Source organism: Typopeltis vanoorti, chromosome 11, assembly GCF_054136105.1.
Source record: "Typopeltis vanoorti isolate ZY-2024b chromosome 11, IOZ_Tvanoo_1.0, whole genome shotgun sequence".
NCBI classification, from domain to species: Eukaryota; Metazoa; Arthropoda; class Arachnida; order Uropygi; family Thelyphonidae; genus Typopeltis; species Typopeltis vanoorti.
The window spans coordinates 86,684,038-86,707,066 of record NC_143559.1 but is presented as its reverse complement, the minus strand read 5'-3'; the positions used below and the strand labels follow the sequence as shown (position 1 = coordinate 86,707,066).

General features: G+C 34.7%; 1 protein-coding gene across 3 annotated transcripts in view; it reads right to left on the bottom strand.

Annotated features, from left to right (window-relative positions):
• The window catches only part of LOC150101827 (putative protein kinase C delta type homolog), a 270,938-nt gene that overhangs the window by 202,046 nt on the left and 45,863 nt on the right, over positions 1 to 23,029 (bottom strand). For all 3 annotated transcript variants that reach the window (XM_090400070.1, XM_090400072.1, XM_090400071.1), the window contains exons 8-9: positions 21,175 to 21,260; positions 17,980 to 18,109 (exon numbers count right to left, since the gene is read on the bottom strand). In XM_090400070.1, coding sequence (XP_090256196.1) covers positions 17,980 to 18,109; positions 21,175 to 21,260 — 216 coding nt within the window. The remainder of the gene's footprint in view (positions 1 to 17,979; positions 18,110 to 21,174; positions 21,261 to 23,029) is intronic.

Here is a 23,029-nt window from a genome sequence, read left to right as displayed (position 1 = left end):
TTTCACAACTTTACCACCCATACTATTTTAGTGTTGGGGGAATTAAGCACACAGTGCATATCAAACAACAGAATTGTGTTTTTGAATAAAGTACAAATGAACTGAAAAGTGACAATTTTGTTACTATATCTGTAGATACCTTCACCAGACTAGAAGAAAACACTTGTACCAAATTAAAACAGCACAACTCATAGAATTTAGTTATTTTACAGAGAGACATTAGATATTTTAACCCATCACTTTACTAAAACTTAAAAAGTTTGGTATAGAAAATAAAAAGTTATCGTACTGTGTGCAGGTAGCACAAATACAAATTTTGGGGTGTGAGTAGAGAGGATAAATTAATGTAACAAGAAACAGGCAGAAAACTTTTATGCTGCTTTCAAAAATAAAGAGAAGGTACATTTTGCTTTGCTTTTTACACATTTGTATACATTATAAAAGTTTAAAAATATGTGAATTAACATAATAAGGGTAAATAATATAGAAAACCGTTCGACCCAGATAATCTTTGCCCTATGATATCACAAAGTAAGAATTTCAAAACTTTGAAAAGCTGATGAATTTCTTGCTTGCTGTGATCATAAATATTTATTTGAAGGTAAACATTTTATTTGCTTTACTTTTTTTTAATATATATAATTTTTATTTTTGATGGTTGACATTGATGTCGCATATTGTTTTCAAAAAATATGGTAACCCTACTTTCAGATACTTGTTACGTTTAAAGTCTTAATTTCTCTTTAGTTATGAATGTGAAAAAAAATTACGAGTGCAAAAAAAAAGGTTTCTGTATGTTAACGAAGGATATATAAAAAGTAGATTTGGAAAAGAATATTTGAATTTTATGAGAAAGGTATCTCTTAATAAGAAATGTGGGAAAACAGGCTGAAAGTTACAGAGTAGTTTTCATAAATACAAGGAAGTCAGGATTTTGAGCTTCACTAGCCAGATGTGATGCATCCACAGAATTTGTTAATTCCAAATCTCGAGTTCTGAAAAATTAGTTGTTGACATACTCTTTGGTGACATTTCTGTTATTGAAATATTACTGCAAGATTTGAAGTAAAATAGAGAAAAAACAACCAATCAGATTGAAAAATATATATATAGAGAGAGAGAAGCAAATGATAAACCCGCATCGAGTGATGTAAATTCGGGTTGCAAACTAAAATTTGAGAAATAGTGCTATCCGAAATACAAATTTCTTTAGGAAATAAATTTGAGTCTTCATTATAAATAAATTAATAATGCTAAGACATTTTCGTATTTTAACTGATACTATATACTTATCATGTTAATTCCTCTGCTACAAGTTACAAACAAGATACCTCCATACTTATCTGAGGGTGACAACAGTCAGTTGTGACTAACAGAAATGAGACAACCATGGGACTTGGCACCTTTCATTCTTTGCATTTGCAGATAGTTGATGATAAACTGCTTGCTTTTCTGTAAAATCATAGTTGAAATTGTTTTGAAAAGCTTCTTTTGAATTTTTAAAAGTAAAATAGAGAAAAATTTAGTAAAATGGAAATTTAACTAATTACAAAGTATACTACAGAGCTAATATTCATTTGAAATAATAAGAAATAACTATTCATTTGTTGCAGTGGCAATAGAAGTTTCTAAAAAGAAAACTCTAACGGAGAGTTCAAAACCTTGTTTGTCTCATTTCTGTTACTTAAAATTACTAATGCTAAAGAAGAAAAAAAAATTTCAGTTACAGAAGTAGGTTAAGACCACAAGGAATTGAAGGTAAAATTAAGTCAGAGAAGGACGATCAGTTATTTATTTCTTCTTTTGCTCAGTTATTCTGATTAGAATTATATCTATTGGTTTAAAAAAAATAAAAATGTAAGCATTAATTTTTCTACAGTAACAATTTCCCACAAGCAGAAATGACTGTTATAATTTGATTATCTTACAGAGAAACATTAGATATATCAACCCATCACAAGAAAACTCTTCAAAATTCTGTGAATCCCGTGAAGTAAAAAAAAGTCTTTTTCACTTTATTTAATTTCTGTATATTAGATTCAGAAATACAATATTGTAAATAATATTTCAGTCAAATAAAAGGTAACAGAAATTAACAATGTATACTACAGAGCTAATGTTCATTTGAAATATAAGAAAATGCTAACTATGATTTTCAACCCAAACACACGATTTCTCACCCTGGTACAACAAAATAGCAAACGGAAATGAGACACATCTTTAAGATGACTAATAAAAATCTACAGTGTGGGAAAAATAAATTTCAACTGTATGATATCATTGTGGACAGAAACTGTGGGAAAACATAGCATGAGACAAAGTACGAATGAAATTAATCAAGACTACCAAATGGACAGAAATCTAAAGGAAGAAATAGTCAACTAGATTTCAGGTTACAGTATTAACAGAAATTTGGTTCATTCAACCCATGTGTTTTTTGTGTGTGTTGTGCTGTGGATATAAGGTTATAATTCAACAATTGGAATATCTATTCGCTTTCAGAAGAGCCATTCTGGAGAGACTGTAAGTTAATTTAAATTATCAATAGAATTTTCTGGACCACTTACAAAAGTTCTTTTAATCCATTTATGTCACAGTTTGTTTCATTTTATTTATTTTTTAAATGCTGTTTGGTTTTTATCTTGCCTGTAAACTAAAAATTCCAATAGCCAAACATTTTGTTATAAAGATAACATTAATTAGAAAAGTAATGAAGTTTAAGATCTCAAAATTTTAGACAAATCGAAATATTCGGCAGAGTTATGTATATGATAAAAAAAATATGTTTGAGGGACAGCAATGATACCTATAATTAATTATTCAGAAAATTTCTAAACTAAGAATTCCCATATTCAATAACAGGAATGAAATATCGCACTTTTAGTGGAAAATTAGTATTGCCAATTACAGACAATATCAAAATGTTTGGATGAGTTATGAATATGCAAAAAAAAAGAGAGTGTGTGTGTGTGTCTGTGTGTGTGTTTGATGGGGACATCAGCATATAATTACTTATTCAGAAAAGGTCTAAACACTGGCGCCATCTCGACTCTACTCCATAGTCTTTTAATAGGAAAGAAATATCACACTTATTGGAAAAGTCGTGCCGCCACCTCTAGACGACCAAAGACAAAAACTTAACGACAATGACAGATGTGTGTCACCCTGGAAAATTCCAAGATATCTTATCTCTAAACATCATCCATAATTCCATAGGCAAACCAAAATACCATGTGATGTCACTGAGGCAAGTAATAGTAGGGTCACTAGTGGCAAGATCAAGATAAGATAAGGAATCGTGACGTGAATGGTTGTTCATTAGATGACGTCATTGGGCATGACGTCATGAGTTTGGAATGTTTGGAATTCTTCTGGGGACCATCTGTATGTGTGTGTGACGTCATGTTGTTTGTTTGGTTCGCATATGGAATTATGGATGATAGTAGAGATAAGGATTCGTGTTGTGATTGGTGGGGGCACTTCTGACAACATCAAGATAAGATAAGGAATCGTGAGGTGGATGTGTGTTATTATGAAATGCAGATAAGAGACATCATTTTTGTTGTCAATAAGTGATCATTTGCTAGTTGTAAATAAGTAACGTTATTGTTTTGAATGGAAAGGAAGATATACTAGTGGATAAGGAATCGTGTCATGATTGGTGGGACACTTCTGACAAGATCAAGATAAGATAAGGAATCGTGACGTGGATGCGAGTTATTATAGAGTTTGGAATGTTTCGAATTTCGGAGGCCCTTGTCTGTCAGGGACATCACGTGGTGTGTTTGGTTCACATATAGCATATTCAAAACTCTTCCGATATTCTTAATTTTATTGTGTCCAATATGATAACTAATATTTAAGGAATTGACAGCGTATACTAGAAATATAGAATTAAATAAACTTTAATTTATACTTTCCGATATTTCGGCGAACGTCACATTGCCATCATCTTGGGAACTTATTACTAAGACACGTGCACACAAGTACTAATAACAGCAAATGAGACTAAAGCTAGGAAGCTAGCGTTTTCCTAAAGTCCTGATGGTGCCCCCTGGCGGGCTATATTGGTAGTTCTTGGCCTTTGGGCTGAAGTTCTTCTGATAAACGTTTCCCAAATTTGGGGCAGTCTCATGCATCCAAATTTGTTGAGGTTTGGCATGTTCCTAAGGGCCGAGGCTGATTCCATGAATAGTCTTTCATATTTGAACTTGCTGCGGTGTATTACTGTGGCTTTCTTCCATCTTTTTCTGTGGCAAGTGTCCAGAGCGGCTGTACTGGTGAAATCTGATGTAATCCTTGTGTTCTGAGATTCTGATATTTGCTGTCCTGCCTGTTTGGCCAAAGTAGGACAGTTTACAGCTGCAAGGGACCTGGTATACACCAGGTAGGTCTAGGGGAAGTGGTTGGTCTTTGGTGGAGCGGATAAGGGATGCGTTTTCTATGTGGTCTGTAACAAGTGGTCAAGTCATGTTTTTTTAAGATTTTTTTTATTTTTTCCGAGGTGCCTCGGATGTAGGGATTGGTGATGGATTTAGAGTAATCTTTATTGTGAAGGGGAGGGGGTGGTGGGTTGTGGATAACTGGGTTAAGTATTTTTTGGATTTTTTGGAGGGGGTAGCCGTTGGCTGAGAAAGTGTCACGGATGTGATTTAGTTCAGTGGTTAGGGCTTGGTCATTAGAACAGATTATTTTTGCCCTGTTGAATAATGTTTTAATAACTCCATATTGTTATGAGGGGGGGGGGGATTGTTGGTGAATGTATCTGCCTGTATGGGTGGGTTATCTATAAACTGAGAAAACCAAGGTTCCATCAGGTTGGCAGGTGACTAGTGTGTCTAGGAAGGGGAGGTTATTGTTTTCCTCTTTTTCCAGGGTGAATTTGATTCTAGGGTGTTGGTTGTTTAAGTGTGTTAGGAAGGAGAGGAGTGAATCCGGGCCATGTGGCCAAATAGCGAAGACATCATCAACGTAGCGAAGCCATATGGTAGGTTTTTGTGGGGCTGAGTTTAAGGCTTTCTCTTCAAACATCTCCATGAAGAAGTTGGCCAAGGGTGGGGAAAGTGGAGAACCCATGGCTGTCCCCTCTATCTGTTTGTAGAATTTTTCCTGCCAAACGAAATAGCCTGAGTTCATTATAAACTGAAATAGGGCTGATATATCGGGAGGAAATTTAGCTTGGATTAGCTCTAAGGTTTCTTTGAGGGGGACATTCGTGAATAGGAAGGAGACATCAAAACTGACCATTATGTCATTATGTTGGAGTGTAAAGTTTTCTATACTGGCTTTGAAGTGGGCTGAGTTTTTTTTTATGTGTGATGGTGTATTGCCAGTATAGTGTGAGAGCGCTTTGGCTAAATGCTTGGCTAGTTTGTAAGTGGGGGAATCAATGCCATCCACTATGGGACCTAATGGAACATTTTCTTTGTGTATTTTTGGGAGCCCATATATGCGGGGGGTCTAGAGTTATAGGGTTTTAGTCTGTTGGTAATCTCCACAGGCCAAGAAGTGACCTTCTTAAGGAGCCTATGGAGTTTTCTAATTTGTGAGTTGGTGGGATTGTAATCAATGGGGAGGTAAGTGGAACGATCTAATAATAAAGCCTTGAGCTTACCTGTGTAGTCTTTAAGATTGAGTACCACAGTGGCGTTCCCCTTATCCGCTTTGGTGATCACTATTTTTTTTGTTTCTCTTCAATTCTTGTAGTGCCTTGTATTCACTAATGGATATGTTGGATTTTGGAGGTTTTGCTTTATTGAGAACACAGGCTACATCCAATCTAATATCGTTGGCGATGTGGTTTAGAAGTTGGCGAATTCCGCGTTCAATTTGGATCATTAATTCCTCAGCCAGTAATTTCTTAGGAGCAATGGCGAAGTTTTGACTACGTGACAGAGCGTGGAGTGCTTCTGGCTTTAAGGTAGCTGACGAAAGGTTAACCACAGTGTTGGTTTGTAGTTTAGGTTTGGACGCCGAGTTCTTTATTAATTTATCAAACTTGTTGATATGTCGGCCCGTACTCGTTCAACTTCTTTTTTAGCTGCCGTACACGAGACGTCATGTAGGATCGACCAAAGCTCGTGATTCAGCGTAAGTGAAAGCTCATTTGCTAGCGTTGAAATAGCTCTGTTTATGTCGGCTAGGGAACAGCGTGTAGCGGTAATTTGCTCCCGAAGTAATACCTGGCTAGCGTGGTTGTAAATACGGAGAGCTTTCTGTGAGATGAAGCGGTGTTTAAATTTCACACAGTTCGGAATGACATGATTATCCCGGCAGTTCCCAAGAAGATGGCAATGTGACGTTCGCCGAAATATCGGAAAGTATAAATTAAAGTTTATTTAATTCTATATTTCTAGTATACGCTGTCAATTCCTTAAATATTAGTTATCATGTTTAACCAGCGTATAAGCCTCTCAACAAGAATTGTGTCCAATAATTTATCTTTCCCTAATTTTTCAATTGCTTTAAGAATACTATTAACCTTACCTTTTAGTGTAGTGAGCGGAGAACATTCATTTTCCAAGTTGAAATTGATTAAAACCTACTTAAGATCAAGTATGTCACAAAATAGGCTTGTTAGGTTTGTGTTAATAGCTATTGAAAATGATATATGTGCGGAACTAGATGTTAAGACCATTATTTCTAATTTTGTGAATATGAAATCAAAAATCCTAAAATTTTAATAAAAAAATTTCAAGTATATTTATATAATTTAATTTATCTTCTGTTATTCTGTGAATATTTTATTTTTCGATTAATTATATTAAATGTTCTAATTATTTCTGAATTCTTTTCTTATTTTCTCATCTATCTTGAGTTTCTTTTATTTTCCTAAAAGATAGTTCCACTTATAAAAATTATTAAAAACGTTTTACATGGTACTAAGAATTTAGCAACTTGTAAAATGCAAAATTTTTTTAAATTTTAGTTCAAATAAATTTTAACTAATTAAAATTCATTTTAATTTTGTTAGCGATTCGGGTCGGTGAGAAGGCTATAATCCCTGTATCATTATATTCAATGATTAAAGTGAAGTGGCTTTATCAAAATTTACTTTAATGTTTGAGAATTTTTTTGAATATTCGGGTTTTTAACGATTATCCTGCCTAGTCAACCCCCCCCCCCCCCGGTTCGTTATATTTAGCGAACCAACATGTGGCGGTTCTGTCAAAATTTATTTAAGAAATTTCAAATAATTTAAATTTTTATTATCGTAAAAGAACCACACATGCCCTTATAGTTACAGGGGCGCTTAGATAGAAATTGCATGCAGGCGGTAAAGACCCTAGCACCGGCACTGTTCACAACACCTGTCAATATATCCGCCAGCGATCGATAATTGTTGTGTCTACTTGTGAACTTTTCTGACTGGGGGGGGGGATTGGAATTCTTCTGGTGTTACTTGAGGGTTTGATAATACTTCCCACACGACAATCCAAACGTCATCTTTTTCATGACTCATATTCTCCCTTTGATGTTTTGAGTGGTATTATATCAGTGAAGTATGACTGTTTTTCTAGTGTAAAATTCTTATGACACATATTCTAAAATTATTCATTCCTGATTAAAGATATTATACACATATTGTTAAGATCAGAGCTAATAATCAGTGGAATAATAATAATAATAAATAACTATTTATTTGTGGTGCCATATGAAGTAATCTAAGAAGAAGAATGAAGGTAAACGATTGTGAAAAATCTACAGTGGGTGAGAAATACGAATTTTCAGTTATCATTGGAATCATTGAATGTCAATTTCTTCTGATTAAGCATTCAAACTTATTTCCTAAAGAAATTTGCATTCCTGATGGAATTATTGTAAGATATGCATTGACAAAATCACCTTGTAGTTGGAAAGAATTACCTGAAAGAGTTAAAAAACAGAATTCTTGGTTAATAAAATATAACCATCAGGTGAAGTGGGAAATTGGTTCACTATCTCTGGACAAACTAAGAAATTGGATGATAGAATCAACATGCAAATATCAAATATTACTCGTCAAAGGAAAAGAAAAATAAAAAACATTAACGAGGTTAACAGGGAGGCCTGTTCTTTATTTAAATGAAATTGGATGCCCAAAACGTGAAAACATAACATGTACTTTTAAATACTTTTGGAAACAACGAAGATTCTGTGCTTTTAATAATGTTTAGAAGTATATGTATTGGTTTCAAAAAAATAAATATGTAACCCTTAATTTTACTACAGTAATAAATTCCTAACGATCACCAAATGAAAACTAACTTTCAGATGAGGGCCACATTGTCTAAAAAAACCACATGATCGCAATTCCACAAGCATGGGAAGTACCTTTGAACAACAGTGAAAATTTAACAATAAGAAGATTAAGGAATAAAAAAAATAGATTGCATTTTTTACTTTATTTATTTTCTGTATGTTAGATTCAGTAAATACAATTTGTAAATAATATTTCATTCAAATAAAATGTGTAAATTTAAATGAACAAATTGGGTGTTGTTGATGTGTTATACAAATTTAAGTTAAGACTATAATATTTTTTTTTCCTTCTGAAATTTCATGCTACAAACTAATGAGAGACTTTTTTTTTTGAAAATCCGTTCTGTGAAACTGTGTCAACTCTTGGAAGCAAAAGGAAATGGGTATTAAATTAATAAGCAGAATTTTAGTGGAGAATATTTCACCTAAAAAGTGAAAAAAAAATGTATCATAGCATGCAGATAACAAGTGAATCAACATGCATATATCAAAAATACTCTCCACTGGAAGAGAAAAATTAAAAAAAAAAAAAAACATTAACGAACTTAATAGCCAGACCCGTTCTTCATTTAAATGATACCAAATGATGAAAACAATATGTACACGAATTTCAAAACTTTGAAAAAGGTGACGAATTTCTTCTTTGCTGTGATCACAAATATTTATTTGAGGGTAAACATTTTTTTTCTTTCTTTCTTTCTGAGCTAATTTTCATTTGAAATAAGAATAAATAATTATTTATTTGTATTGGAAAGAATATCTAATATAATAATTGTGTTAAAATATATATATATATATATATATATATATATATATAATATCCCTACTGTGAAATGAATGTTGGGTTGAGAGGACAACAGTCAATAGGGACTAACGGAAATGAGTTTTACATAATTGAACTATGTAAAAACCATAGTTCAACTTGTTTTGAAATGTCACATGGAGAAAAAACACATGAATTAGACGTAACACCAGTGGAAAATCACACACTATGAACATCAGCACAAATGTTAAAGAAGAATAAGAAAAAAATAGTCTTTTTCACTTTATTTAATTTCTGTATGTTACATTCAGTAAATACAATTTGTTAATAATATTACAGTCAAATAAAAAGGTAACATAGAAATTAACAAAGTATATATATTACAGAGCTAATATTCATTTGAAATAAATTCTAGTTTCCTAGCTACACAAAACGTAACCAAACAAACAAGCCATCTACTTGAAAACAATATGTGTATAAAATCCTTAATCAAGAATGAATAATTTTAGGATATGTGTCATAAGAGTTTTACACTAGAAAAACAGTCGTCATTCACCGATATAATACCGCGCAATACATCAGCGGGAGAATATGAGTCATGAAAAAGGTGACGTTCGGATTGTCGTATGGGAAGTATTATCAAACGCTCAAGTAAGACCAGAAGAATTCCAATCCCCCCCCCCAGTCAGAAAAGTTCACAAGTAGACACAACAATTACCGATCGCTGGCGGATATATTAGTCAGCAAAAGACAGGTGCTGTGAATATATGTTAGCCCCAGTAACCTATAATGAAAAAGTCAACTGCATTTTCAGATTTGTGTTCTGTGCTGCGAATATATGTTAAAAATCAATAATTTGGAATATTCAGAAAACCTAGATAGTATCAAGATGTTACCATTCTGGAAAGAAAAAAAAAATCAGCTAACGCCTTTTTATTCCCGTATACGGGGAGTAGGCGAGGCCATTTAGCCCTATCTAGCTTTTGGAGACTGAGTGGGCAGTTCAATCTCCACTGGTACCAATTAGAGATAGATGGCCCAAGGCTATCACTAATTAAGCAGTGCAATCTGGAAAGAAATGCAAGTTAATTTTTTTAACTTAAACATGAAAATTGTAATTTCAATAATCCCTGCTGGTATATTTGGGTAAGCATAATTCTAATACTGAATAGTTTTTTTTTTTCATAAGAATAATCATAGGGTACATATTAGAGTATCAACATGGATACATTAGCAACTTTTCATGTCTAATGTGTGTGTGTGAGGGACACCAGCATATAATTAAATTATTCAGAAAAAGCCTAAGCACTGCCGCCATCAAGACTCTACTCTAAGAATTCCATCCTTTAACAGGAACGAAATACCCCAAAATGTATTGGAAACTTAGTACATCCATCTATAGACAACTAAAAACAAAACATGACGACAATGACGGATGTGTGTCACCCTGGGAAAATCCCAAGATATCTTATCTCAAAAACATTGCCCACAATTCCATAGCCAAACCAAAACACCATGTGATATCACAGAGTGACACATGTTCCCCAGAAATTTCCGAACACATAACGTGACGATTCTTATCTCTAAATACACCCACAATGCAATAAGCGAACCAATCACACCACGTGATGTCCCTGACAGAAGGGGGCCCTGCGAAATTCCAAACATTGAAAACTCTATCTTATCTCTACCATCACCCACAATCCCATACGCAAACTATTTACTTATCTACGTCTCACAACAACACACATCCAGGACACTGATGTCACTTCCCCCATACACCCTACCCCTATTTGGTTCAGAGTGTCCCACCAATCACGGCTCGAGTCCTTATCTCCAACCATCACCCACAAATCCATATGCTAACCAAAACACAAGACCTGACGTCACTGACAGATCTTCTCCCAGGGAAATTCCAAACATTACAAACTCATGATGTCATGCCATGCCACTCCTCCATCACAATGACGTCAATGCCTCATCACAATGATGTCACGGATCCTTATCTTATCTTGTTCATAGTGGGGCCCCCTTACTACTGACGCTTTTATTCAAGCAGAGATATTCGACAGGGCACAGCATATAAAATCTGAAATGTTAAATCCAACTTAAAAAAGATGGATTTAACATTTCATATTGGTCACTGAAAATAGCGAAAAATATTAACGAAAAGCAGCTTTTCGTTAATATAGAGGACAGCTTCCTATTCGGACATCTATATAAGTCACTTCATTCAATCTATTTTTATCAATTTTATATTTTTATCAAGTTGTTTCTTATGTTGCTGAAAGGTTTTCTGAGAAATTCAGCCTAATCGAACTAAAACAAGGAGAGTTACAAGGGAGATTCTTTTCTCCGCGGACACGTCCAGGTTGGCTTGTTCGATCAACTTTAGACAGCAGTTGTTTCTTAAGTTTAATGTCCCCTGCCAATTTCGGCACAATTGCAGAACAAAACAGAATGTAGTTGTAAAATCGCAAGCCTCACTACCAACATATTATTCAATAGAATCTGGCAACTTATTCTAGGAGATATTTACTTATCTCTAAGTAAATATCTCCTAGAATAAGTATAGACGAACTTGATATAGACGAAGCCCTTTTGTCGGAAAGACCTGCGTTCGATTCCCGTCAGTGACGTGAGGAACCTTTATCTGGTCTCTTTCGACGAAAGGTGAGCCACTCTCATACGGAGGTAGGGGTTTTTTTCACCTGGAAACTCGGGTTTTTCGTCCCCCAGAACAGGCAAACCGGCCCCATGAACACACGCATCTACAGACATAGGACACACAGGGAGGCATCCTTAAGATGGGTATGATTTGGAAGGGCTAAAGATACCTCAGTAACAGGCCACTAGACCTAATACATAAATATGAAGAAAAAATTTACTTCATCTACAAATCCCATAATGTTGCATTGAAAATTTGTTAATACACGGATTGTCACTGTGCTGAAATACATTGTCCATTTAGAACAATGCAAAGTGTTGATTTTATAATAAATAACGTCTTAATCAAGTCTGATGAAAAACTTATCCCTAATATTTAAATAAATTATTAATGAGTTTAATAATTATTTTTTAAATATTATTATTGTTCATTTTCGACATGAAAACCAAAAATAATGATGTTGAAAAGTCTCTCAGCCCAAATCTATCGGGAATGGAACAAAGAATGGCTCAGAAATTTGTGTCAGCGAGAACAGAATCCAACACATGACTTCCCCCCACCCCCGCTGCCAGCATATTGGCTCCGTATAATACTGGAATGCAGTTATCTATTGGATGGGAGCCAATCGAAATTTGCCAGAAAGCAAACACATTAAAGTTTAAGCTGCGAACAGTATTCGAACTTGAGCTTTCGGTTTCAAGTCAGTGTACACAAATGCTCAGAATTTTATATAATGAAGTATATGGACTCATACATTCCATATTATGTATTTATAATGTTCTCCAATGCCATTCAGAAAAATTAAATTATAAAGTAGTTTCAATATAGGAAGTGTGATTTTCTTTTCTTCCTGCACAGAGACTTCTATAGCTCGCATCGTCCAATGGATTTCGACCAAATAGTCATTTCTTATGGTAAGTTCATCTGCGAGTTTCAGTATAATTGAATAAAATAACGGTTGTAGGGAAGGTGAGAGATTTTTCCTCCTCAAATGGCAAGTCATCTAACACAAAATCTTCTTAAAAGACGTAAACGAGCAAGCTAATGATTGCAAACAATCAAAAATTAGATTCATTTCGCAATACCATTATTCTTGTGTCACAACTGAACAGCAGTGTTTTAGCATGTGTGCTATTAAAGAAGTACCATTTAAGCAACAAATTTTAAGTTCGCGATCACTTAAATATACGCACGCTTGTTCAGAATTCTGGCACCCTCAGAGATAAAGCGAGTGTAGGATGCCAAGAATACAGCGAGAGAGAGAGAGAGAGAGATCATTTTTCAGACAAATTACTTGCTATCTCGCCGTTACACACTTCGTTCCATTCCAATTAATCGCATGTTTTGTTAAACGAAATATTCGAATTACTGGAAGCTCACGTTCACCGGAAAATATTTAAATATGTAGTGGACTAGTTTCGCATATTTCGAACAGTATTATATAAATTATTCAAGTTTAGATATTGAAATATATACAGGCAATCCCCGGGTTACGAAAGAGATATGTACCTGAGGACGTCTTTAAGTCGGATTTGTATGTAACTCGGATCCCTAATGAATAGCGGATATACGATAATAATAACAGCAATACTGTAATGGCTGAAATGTGGCAATAAGAGTACAGTGTAATAATAATAATACCCCTGTACTATAATAATAAGTTAGAGAAACTATTGTGCTCTTTCTTTTAATTCAAACAAACAAAACATAAAAACAAAAACTCATACAAAAAGTTTAAATAGAAGATATTTCAAAAAAGAATATTAAAGGTTAACACTCACCTAATGTTGCGTCAATGTTTTGCTTACTGGAAGGGGCATTTTTGAGGCAAGAAGGTAGGCTTACATTAATCGGAAAATGATGGAGATGGAGAGGATGAAGTGGCTGCTGGAGAATCGGGATTTGATTGATTCTGTTGCTGGAGGAGGGGAGCCTACCACTGAAGTCGATTTCTTGAAAAAGGTATCTAGAGTTGTTTGTACAGTCTTTTTTTTTTAATCATAAATGGCCTTGTAGCAGTTAATGTTCTCACTAACCTTTGTAAACAGCTCAATGTTAGGATCGTTCTCCTCAAGCTTAGCAAATCCTACTTCAATGAGAGAAAAGGCTCGAGCTAATTCTTTTGTTGTAAACTTTCTTGGCTCTGGATCTTCTGATTCTTCGTGTTCTTGTGGTTCTATCAGCTGCTTCTCTATCTCCATAAGGTCTTCATTGATTAATTCTTGTGAATGGGACTCTAGTAAGACAATGACATCATTTTCATTGATGTCCAATTGCAGTGCATTGCCACTATCAACCACAGCTTTTCTGGCTTCGGCTATGTCTTTTTCTGTGAAGCCACGAAAATCATCATAGAATTGAGGGCACAGTTTGTTCCACACTCCTTTAATTGTTGATTGCTTCACTTTCTCCCAAGACTCAGCAATATTTTTGATGGCATCATCGACATTATAATTCTTCCAGAACTCTCTCAAGAACATCACATCATCTTCCGTAGCCCTGACCGCTTGCAGGAATGTACGCCGTGATGCAGAAATGACTCCCTGGTCCATTGACTGTAGTAACGATGTAGTGTTGGGTGGTAAAAATACGACTTTACATTAGGGTAATGGTCATCTAACGATGTTGGATGTCCAGGAGCACTGTCCAGCACAAGCAGAATTGTAAAGGTAATTTTCTTTTCCCGAACAATAACGTTCCACAGTAGGAAAAAAGCAGTTCAAGAATCAATATTCAAACATGGCAAATATGATCCAGGTCCTTAAATTTGATTTCCAAATAACAGGAAGAGCTGCTTTAATAATGCGGCGAAGTGCGGGTTTGTTTACATGCGCGAAAGAAACTAGTTCCCAAATTATTAATTTAATTATCCTTATGGGGAGCCCGTTTGTGAGTACGGAACCCGGGGACCACTTGTATATATTTTTATATCACAGGATCAAGGAAAACCATTCAAATTAATGAAAAATCAATAAAGTAATCAATATTTAAGTCAATATTAAGCTAATATAATGAGTTAAGGATACCTGTGAAATCGATAAAATTGAACTTATAAAGATGAATAGTACGGTTAAAAGAAAAAGAAATGAGATAATCCACCAAAGTTTCTTTAGTTCGGATATCTCGATTTCTCAAATTTAACGGGTCTCTAAGATTTTCAACACCACTGTGGCTATAAACACTTTCGGATAAAGAAAACTTATGAATATGAACAACTTATGAAATCTTACATTGCAATTTGTTTTGCATCACAACATAATTCAGATAATTTTACAAAAGTCCTTATTATAGTCGTTTTCCTCGTCCGTCCGAATTCAAATTATTCTCAAAGTCTATCCGTATGCGGGAAATTTGACAAATCGAGATATCCGAACTAAAAAAACTTTGGTGGATTATCTTATTTCTTTTTCTTTTCAATCGTACTATTTTTAGTAACAAAACAAAATTATATATATATTACATTACATAGGGCTATTAAGAAACGCACCTTTATGTTTTTTTTTTTTACTTTTAAATTGGCATTTAAAAGCGAATTTAATTCTTTGCGAAGCAATTGATGTCCTTTACTTGGCACAAAAAGATTTGGTCAAGTAGTGGATATTAATACAACAATATTCTTGAAAATTAATATTTCGAAGAATAAAGAAGTTTTTTTGTTGAACTTGATATCCTTGATATTGGAATTTTCAATATTAATCCTGTCATTGGATTTGTTAAGTAAAACAATAGCAAAAAAATCCCTATCTAAAGTTTCCCCTTCAAATTTTTGCTATCAGTTCCTCAGAAGATAGGTTAAAGAACCGATAGAACAATTGTGCAGTGTCTGTGAATCTAATCTAAATTATGAATTTAAAAAAAAAAAAAAAATCGCGCTGCGAAGAGCTTCTCAATTTATTCGTTGCCAAGAGTTTGTGAAAGCGTAGATATCACATTCAGGCTAATATGAATTCTCAACTTAACAAAGAGCAATGGAATTGATTTTAACAACCAGTCTTTCTACTTGATTAATAACAAGTCTTCACTCACACACACACACACACACACACACACACACACACACACACACACACACACACACACACACACACACACACACACACACACACACACACACAGGCTGGTGTCCAAAAGCTAAGGAAACTACATTTTTACCTGTATATGAAAAAAACTTTTGACTACAGCCAAATGTGGGCATAAATTTATTTCCGACATATTAATAAATATTACACAAAAATGTGTTATAAATTTCGTACAAATTAAATTGCAATACGTTTTTGGAAAAAGTTACAAAATTTCGAAGGATGTAGTTAAGGAATGAATGACAGAAAACTATGCGGAAAGATCTTTCAGTATGGAATATGTCCACCGCACACTGTGATGCAGCTCTCGCAAAGTCGTACCATGCTTAGCACCAAGTGATTCAGGAGTTCTTTAAGGTAAACTGACCCACTCCTCCGTCAGAGCAAGGATAAGGCCTTGTTTCATTTCGGGAGGGGAATTTCGGGGAGCAATTTGAGTTCCTATTGCGTCCCAAATGTGTTCTATGGAGTTAAGAGCCGCGGGGAGCATGAGCGTGCTGGCCACTCGATTCGATTAATATCCTCGGTCACCGCTGCTCGTGAACAATGTGGTGTGACACTGTCATCCATAAAAATGAATTCTTCGCCTACAGCACCACGGAACAATCGAACATGATGTAGAAGAACTTCGTTGCAATATCATTCACCAGCCATAGACTCTTTTTCCAGCACTTGTAGCTCAGTGCGTCTATTAAGCATAATGCCTCCCCACACCATGACCGAAGCACCACGTATCTATCCTTTTCAAGAACATTCTCACGATAATAAGAAGTGCTACTTTCACGGCAGATCGAGTGTCGTCTAGAATCCGAGGAGACTAAAACAACTATCACCTGTAAAGAGTACATTAGTTCTTTGTCCAATTTTTATGGATACACCACCACTAAAAATGTGTTCTACGATGAGCTGTGGATAAAGAGACGCAGACTATAGGCTTTCGTGCATATAGGACTACTTGGCGCAGACATCTTGCCACAGTTGTCGAGATATCCGCGTATCTATGCATGAATGGAACTGACTTGCAAGTTGACCTGCCGTGGTGCGTAGATTATGTTTTGCTATTATAACCAAAAATCGGTCTTCATGCTGCGTGGTAGAGCGAGGGCGACCTCTTTGCAAATGTCTGCAACAGAAATTGCCTAGGAAAGTAATAGAGCCTGGATACAACGCTATGCTAGATTCCAAACTCTCTAACAATATCAGTAACTCTGACGCCTTCAAGCTTTCCAATAATTCTATCGTGCGCAAATTCGTCTGAATTTGCCGTTGCAATCTTCAGAAATAGTGTTCGTCCTTAGATTTTGGATACCAATATGTGTCCAAAATCGAAGGACGAACGGCAGACATCAGCTAAAAAAAAGAAACGAGAAGCTGCATCTAATATTAAATAATACTAAATGCATTATAAGAAAGTCAACTGTACTGGCATGAAACAACATATATCATAAATAAGAGTAAGCCATGATAATTAGTTTTATAATTGCATTCATTCATCTCAATATTTAGCACACGTATCTGTTTACTTGCCTGTTACTGATTGTTTTGATCCAGTTGGGCAAATTTTGGAAGCTCTACGCAGCGCATCAGTGTTTTCTTATGGATTTATATTTCCAGTTTTTAACTGATCTTCTCTCCGCTGAAACTCAGTCACAAGTTGACATTGTTTACCTTGAGTGATCGCAAATACACGACGTCAGAAATAAGTTTTGTGTCTTAATTCATTTAACACATGCTTAAAAATTTAGGAGTGGATAATCTATATATTATTAATAGTTAACAAAAAGGTCTTATATGTTTAAAACTTTAAGTCCTGGTTCTAGACGGTACATCTCACCATTCTCCTTACTCCAAAGGTAAACATTTAAGTGATTGAAAATCATCTAAAGGTGCGTTTCGTAATAGCATTCTTATTATTGTAAGATTATCACAACTGAACTTTGGACCATTTTGACCCTGAAATGGCTTTAGATGTGTATACAAATGATCAGATTTTGGGTACAGATTCCAAATACCATATTTTAATAAAATTCGTCCACCCAGAATCAAGAACATGCGTAAGTAGAGAGAAAATAGATCTATAGTAAGTGCGTAGACATTTTGGAAAACACAAGTTTTCATTGAGAAACTAACTTTGCGATTTTTTTAAAAAAAATTCTTCTTGAAAAAAAAAATACTCCGAATATTTCCTAATAAATTATAAGAAAAAAAATAGATTCGAATTTACTTACGAACACATTTCAGTCCCTGTCTGAATAACCCGTATAGCAGTGAACCACAATGGGAACAAAAAGTGGGGCTCATAAATGTGTTGACTTGGAATCTGTGTGGAACGTTTATCTTGAATCGTTCTCGAAGATACTGGAAAAAGAATATATATATATTACATCAGGTAATCTCAATTTTTACAAAAGAGGCAATAAACCACAAGTTAAATCTCCATTTAAGAATGTTAAATGATATCTTAATAGGAACTTTCCATTGGAGAAGATGAGCAATTTTACGCTTTAAATAAATGTGAAAGTTTCACTTGAAAAGCGAGGAACCGTTTAATAATCAAAGTTTTTTTTCAATGTCTGCAGAAGCCACTAAAATGGGCAGGATAGGGAGAAGACATTATTCCAGAAAAGAATTTAGATGAGCCGAAACAGACTCTAAACTGGAAACCAGAGGCGGCTCGTGCATAGATACTGCAGAACTGCAGCGCCCCCAATTTTTCTCGATATATAAATATATTTATTAACTAGGGGGGGTACGGCGCCCCCCTTTCGTGATCCGGACTGGTACGCCGGTTCTCCTTGAATTCTGATGACTCGAATTTTGAAAACTCGATACTCAGGGTAGCCCCTGAGTTTCAAAACGTTTCAAAAAAAAGTGATATAAAAAGGCTTATCATTTTATATATATATAGGGTAGATTTATTTATATTTGCTTGTAATATTTAATTTTATCATCAACGATCCTATACAATTCTCTTATTTTGTATAAAAAATAATAAAAATCCATCTTGTAACACCTAGGAGGGCGAAGGACGCTAGCAACACTGTGTTTACCACAGTGCCATATTACCAAGCGCGCAAGCATATGCATGTCATAGTGAGATAGAAGCTATTAGTGTAATACGGCACTGTCCGTCGCGTAGTACCACTGTTGTTTATATACAGTTTGCGCCAGTGGTAGAGTGTTCGTAGTGCTTATTGTGTTTACTCCGTCTCTTTAAATATTTGGACATTGCAATTAAAGACATAGCATTTGTTATAGTTTTTATTTTAGAACATTATTGGGGTTATGATAATGGATTTTATTTTTAAGTAATTTCGAATTATACTAAACTGTATAATTTTATTGACAATAAAAAATATTTTTTCATGTTTAATTTTTTTTTTTAATTTTTACCATAATTTTGATATTTTATCCGAACACGCATACACCGTACTTACAGTGTGTATGTATATTTCGAAAGTTGCAGCACTCCCACGATTTCAAGCACGAGCTGCCACTGCTGGAATCAATATTTAATACTTGTAAGTGTAAAAAAAAAAAAAAAAAAGAGAGAGAAAGAAAAGTGTGCATATACACTGTTTAATCAAAAAATATCTCAACTCTCACTAAAAAAAAATCCGCTAACGTGTTTTATTTCCCAAAGGAAGTAGACACGGCCATTTAGCCTTAAATAACTTTTGAAGACTAGTAGGCAGCTAGCCTCCATCGTTAGCCAAGCAGAGAATAGCTGGCCCAAGACTATTCGCGACGTTAATTTGGCACCCGGATAGGAGGTTAAGGCAGATAACTACTGCCAACTTATGGTCCTTAACACTAACGGTTTTTTTTTTTAGTGTGTGTGTGTGTGTGTGAGAGAGAGAGAAACAGTGGAAGTTCTACGGTCAATTTTTGTTTACCGGATGAAAAACCCGAGATTTCTGGAAAAAAATAAAAATAAATAAAAAATTCGTCTGTGCCAGAGATCAAGCGTCTCTCCCCCCCACACACACACCTATATTAGTTTTCATAAAGACGGTCCACAGAACAAATTGGTGCAAGTAACATTATAAATATTATTGGAAGCAATTTTATTAAGAAGTTGACGTACAACCTGAGAAACACTATGCTAAAAAAATGTTATACGTGTTACCCCGCGTAACACTTAAGTGTGTACATCTCGCGCAAATGCGCCAGATTTTCAACAAAGAATATAATACTGAAATTTTATACACAAAGGAAAAAATATGACACCATCAGACAAGACTATAGAGAAAAAAGAAAAAAAAAAAACACTCATGAAGAAATTCTGAAAAGTAATGTCAAATGAAAGAGGAATTTCATGGCCATTCGAATATGCTTCAATATTAAAACAAGAAGTTTCAGGTTTTTTTTTTTTTTTTTTTTTAATCAGAGGAACGTACATCTGTCAACTTCCTCGTTAAGTTTAGGCGATAATACGTGAATTAGTGCTGCCGTTTCAAATACTCTTATTCCTAGTGGTTGTTCATACCCTTGTCAGCGGTAGTAACAGGAGGCTAATGTCAGACAATGATATTACATTTACGTATTACAACACTATAATGTTGGATTATAGTATGGCGGTTCTGAAATACATAAATACTGAAATTTAGAGTATTTTAAAGACCGTAATATGTAGAATGTGATGCGACTAGACCGCATAATTTATTTTCGTAGCAGAAGTAAGAAAATCAAACTACAGTGAGCAGTGAAATGTCCAGAAGTAGACTATACTGAAATTACGAATAGCTAGCAAAATTTTATGTGTACTTTCCTGTAAGCTCATCATGAACCCACTGTATGCAACAAGCAAGGCAAAGAGGCAACCACCTCATGGTGACACGTGTAAAAGTCATCGATCTTCTCAGAGATAGCTACTGAATGTGGTGGAGAGAAGCAGAGTTAGCTCATTAGTTATAAATTTACCAGAAGTAAGTATTATCCATAGTCATGTTACAGGTAAGCCGGAAGTTTCCAAATGCACAGCCGGATTCACCTTGAATGATTGTATTAAAAAAAAAAAAAAAAAAAAAAAAAATTAAGATTTCCTTTGAAACTTATTTTTCGCGAGCTCAATGAAGCGTAAGCTTTAAAATTAATTTGTTGGATAACAATTTAAATTAACACATAATGCCTCATAATTATTTTATGCTTGGACATGGCATAATGGTATAAAAATAAAAAAAAGTTCTGTAGAATAAAAGAATGCGAAACGATGCAGGAAAAACCATGTATGACATGGTTTTTCTTGCTTGTGATACAAGACTGGTATCGATTCTAGTAAAAGAATACCGTTATTGACTTCGTTAAGAATCCACAATTTGGTGAAAACTCATTTTAATTTAAAGCGAACATCAAAACGAAGAGAACAAAGGTTGATTTGTTTATCAAGAGCAGCAATATTAAACTATCAGCTTGTTACTTACCTCTGTAGCCTGGGAATGGACACCGGATCCAGAACATTTTCCAAGGACTTTCTCGTGACATTTTTTGTGTACAGTTATCTGGCATACTGTGTAAGGAAAGGAGATAAGTACCTTATTAAAAATAATAAAACAAATAAAGAATTTCAAGAAGTATAAAATACTGACCCAGATGAAAACATAATTACCAATCTTTAAATCCCATTTGTAATAGGATATTGCCCTCCCTACTTGGGAAACAATTATTAACTAGGCCTTATAACAGTACTGATGACCGGCTGTAATATTTATGAGATTCCTTTTTTAATGTGCATTGCGGTTCGGTAGTATTTTAGGGGAATCGAGAATTTTCGCGGCTGCTAGAATTTCTTCCACACCTGAAAATGTTTCCACTTTCAAACATCACTTTTTCATTTTTTAAATCTATTCTTGCAAGTGGGGACATTAAACTTGTAATTCCCAATCCCTTCGTGAAGCTCTCGTATTGCAGTGAGGTCAAGTTAGAACTCCCATAATTATTCAATGGAATTCAAATTAGGAGTGGTAGTTATCTTATACAGTTAGTATCACACGGTTCATTTTAAACTCATCCAAGATACGTATAGTTATCATATATGATCTCACTGTTCTGGCCACCAAATACGATATCTAAAACGCACTGAAAAATTTTCTATTTGTATTGTTTTCGATTGGTACAAAAAGTATTGGTTTAAGAATGACGGAGGCGACAGACAAAGGGAAATAGAGAAGAGTTGCTCTTCTCTATTTCCTTATATCTTCTGCAACCCTCTTGCTAGAGGATGCTACCGGACGACGACAAAAAGTACAATCATCCCTTATTATGTCACAGGAGTGTTATAAAGTGTGCACACGTATTTTATGCGTGAAAGACTAACTTGCTCTCCATCTCGTGTTCACAGTTCGAGAACATCTATTTGTTCATAAATTTTTGAGTTCTGTATGTAGATCAATTTAAGAGGGAAGTCAATTTCATGGGTACTGAAAATTCTCCCACGCTTGGACTGTAGTTGTGCTGGAATCACTCGCGGGTGCTCTCAATACCAGATACCCAATGAATCTGACCTTTTACATGAAAATTCTGCTAGGCAAATTTGTAAAGAAGTTTCATTTGCATTCCTTAATGTTTGTCTAGTATGCCCCGTGGTCTTGCATTTCTTGAACACATCTCCTCACAGTTGACTTTGGAACCGCAGGAAAATAAATATGTAAACGCTCATGTTCCTTAATGTGGTAACCATGACCAAGATAGATATGTTGCTCTATCTCGTGGTATCCTGTTTTAGATGAAATCTAGTTCTGCAGCATGCATTCTCTTTAGAAAAAAAAGTGCTGTTTCATATATCTTATGATTATGTTATATTAATGTTGAAATGGGATGGGAAACAAAATGTCTTCATACTTTGGAAACGGGTTAAAAATATAAATATGTTCTAATATAGTATAAAGTATTGTGGAATACTAAATAAAATCCGTAAATATGCATGTATTGTGTGTGTGTGTGTGTGTGTGTGTGTGTGTGTGTGTGTGTGTGTGTGTGTGTGTGTGTGTAATTTCCTCCTAGTAACACAAAAAAGATTAAAAAAAATGCCTGTCAATACAGAAACTCAAGCTAAAGGAATCCCTTGAAAGACTAGAAATATATCTTACTAGTAAAAAAATACTAACAGATTCCTGAAATGCTTATTTTTCGCATCCCTTCTTTTTAATTCTTCAAACTCATTGCAATTCAAAAAACCTCAAATATGTGTAATGCCTTAGAAAAACCCAGAGTAAGTTTCCGAATTCTGCAATGCTTCCTCACCCACCTAGAGAAGAGAGCGAGTTTTTTTTTTTTTTT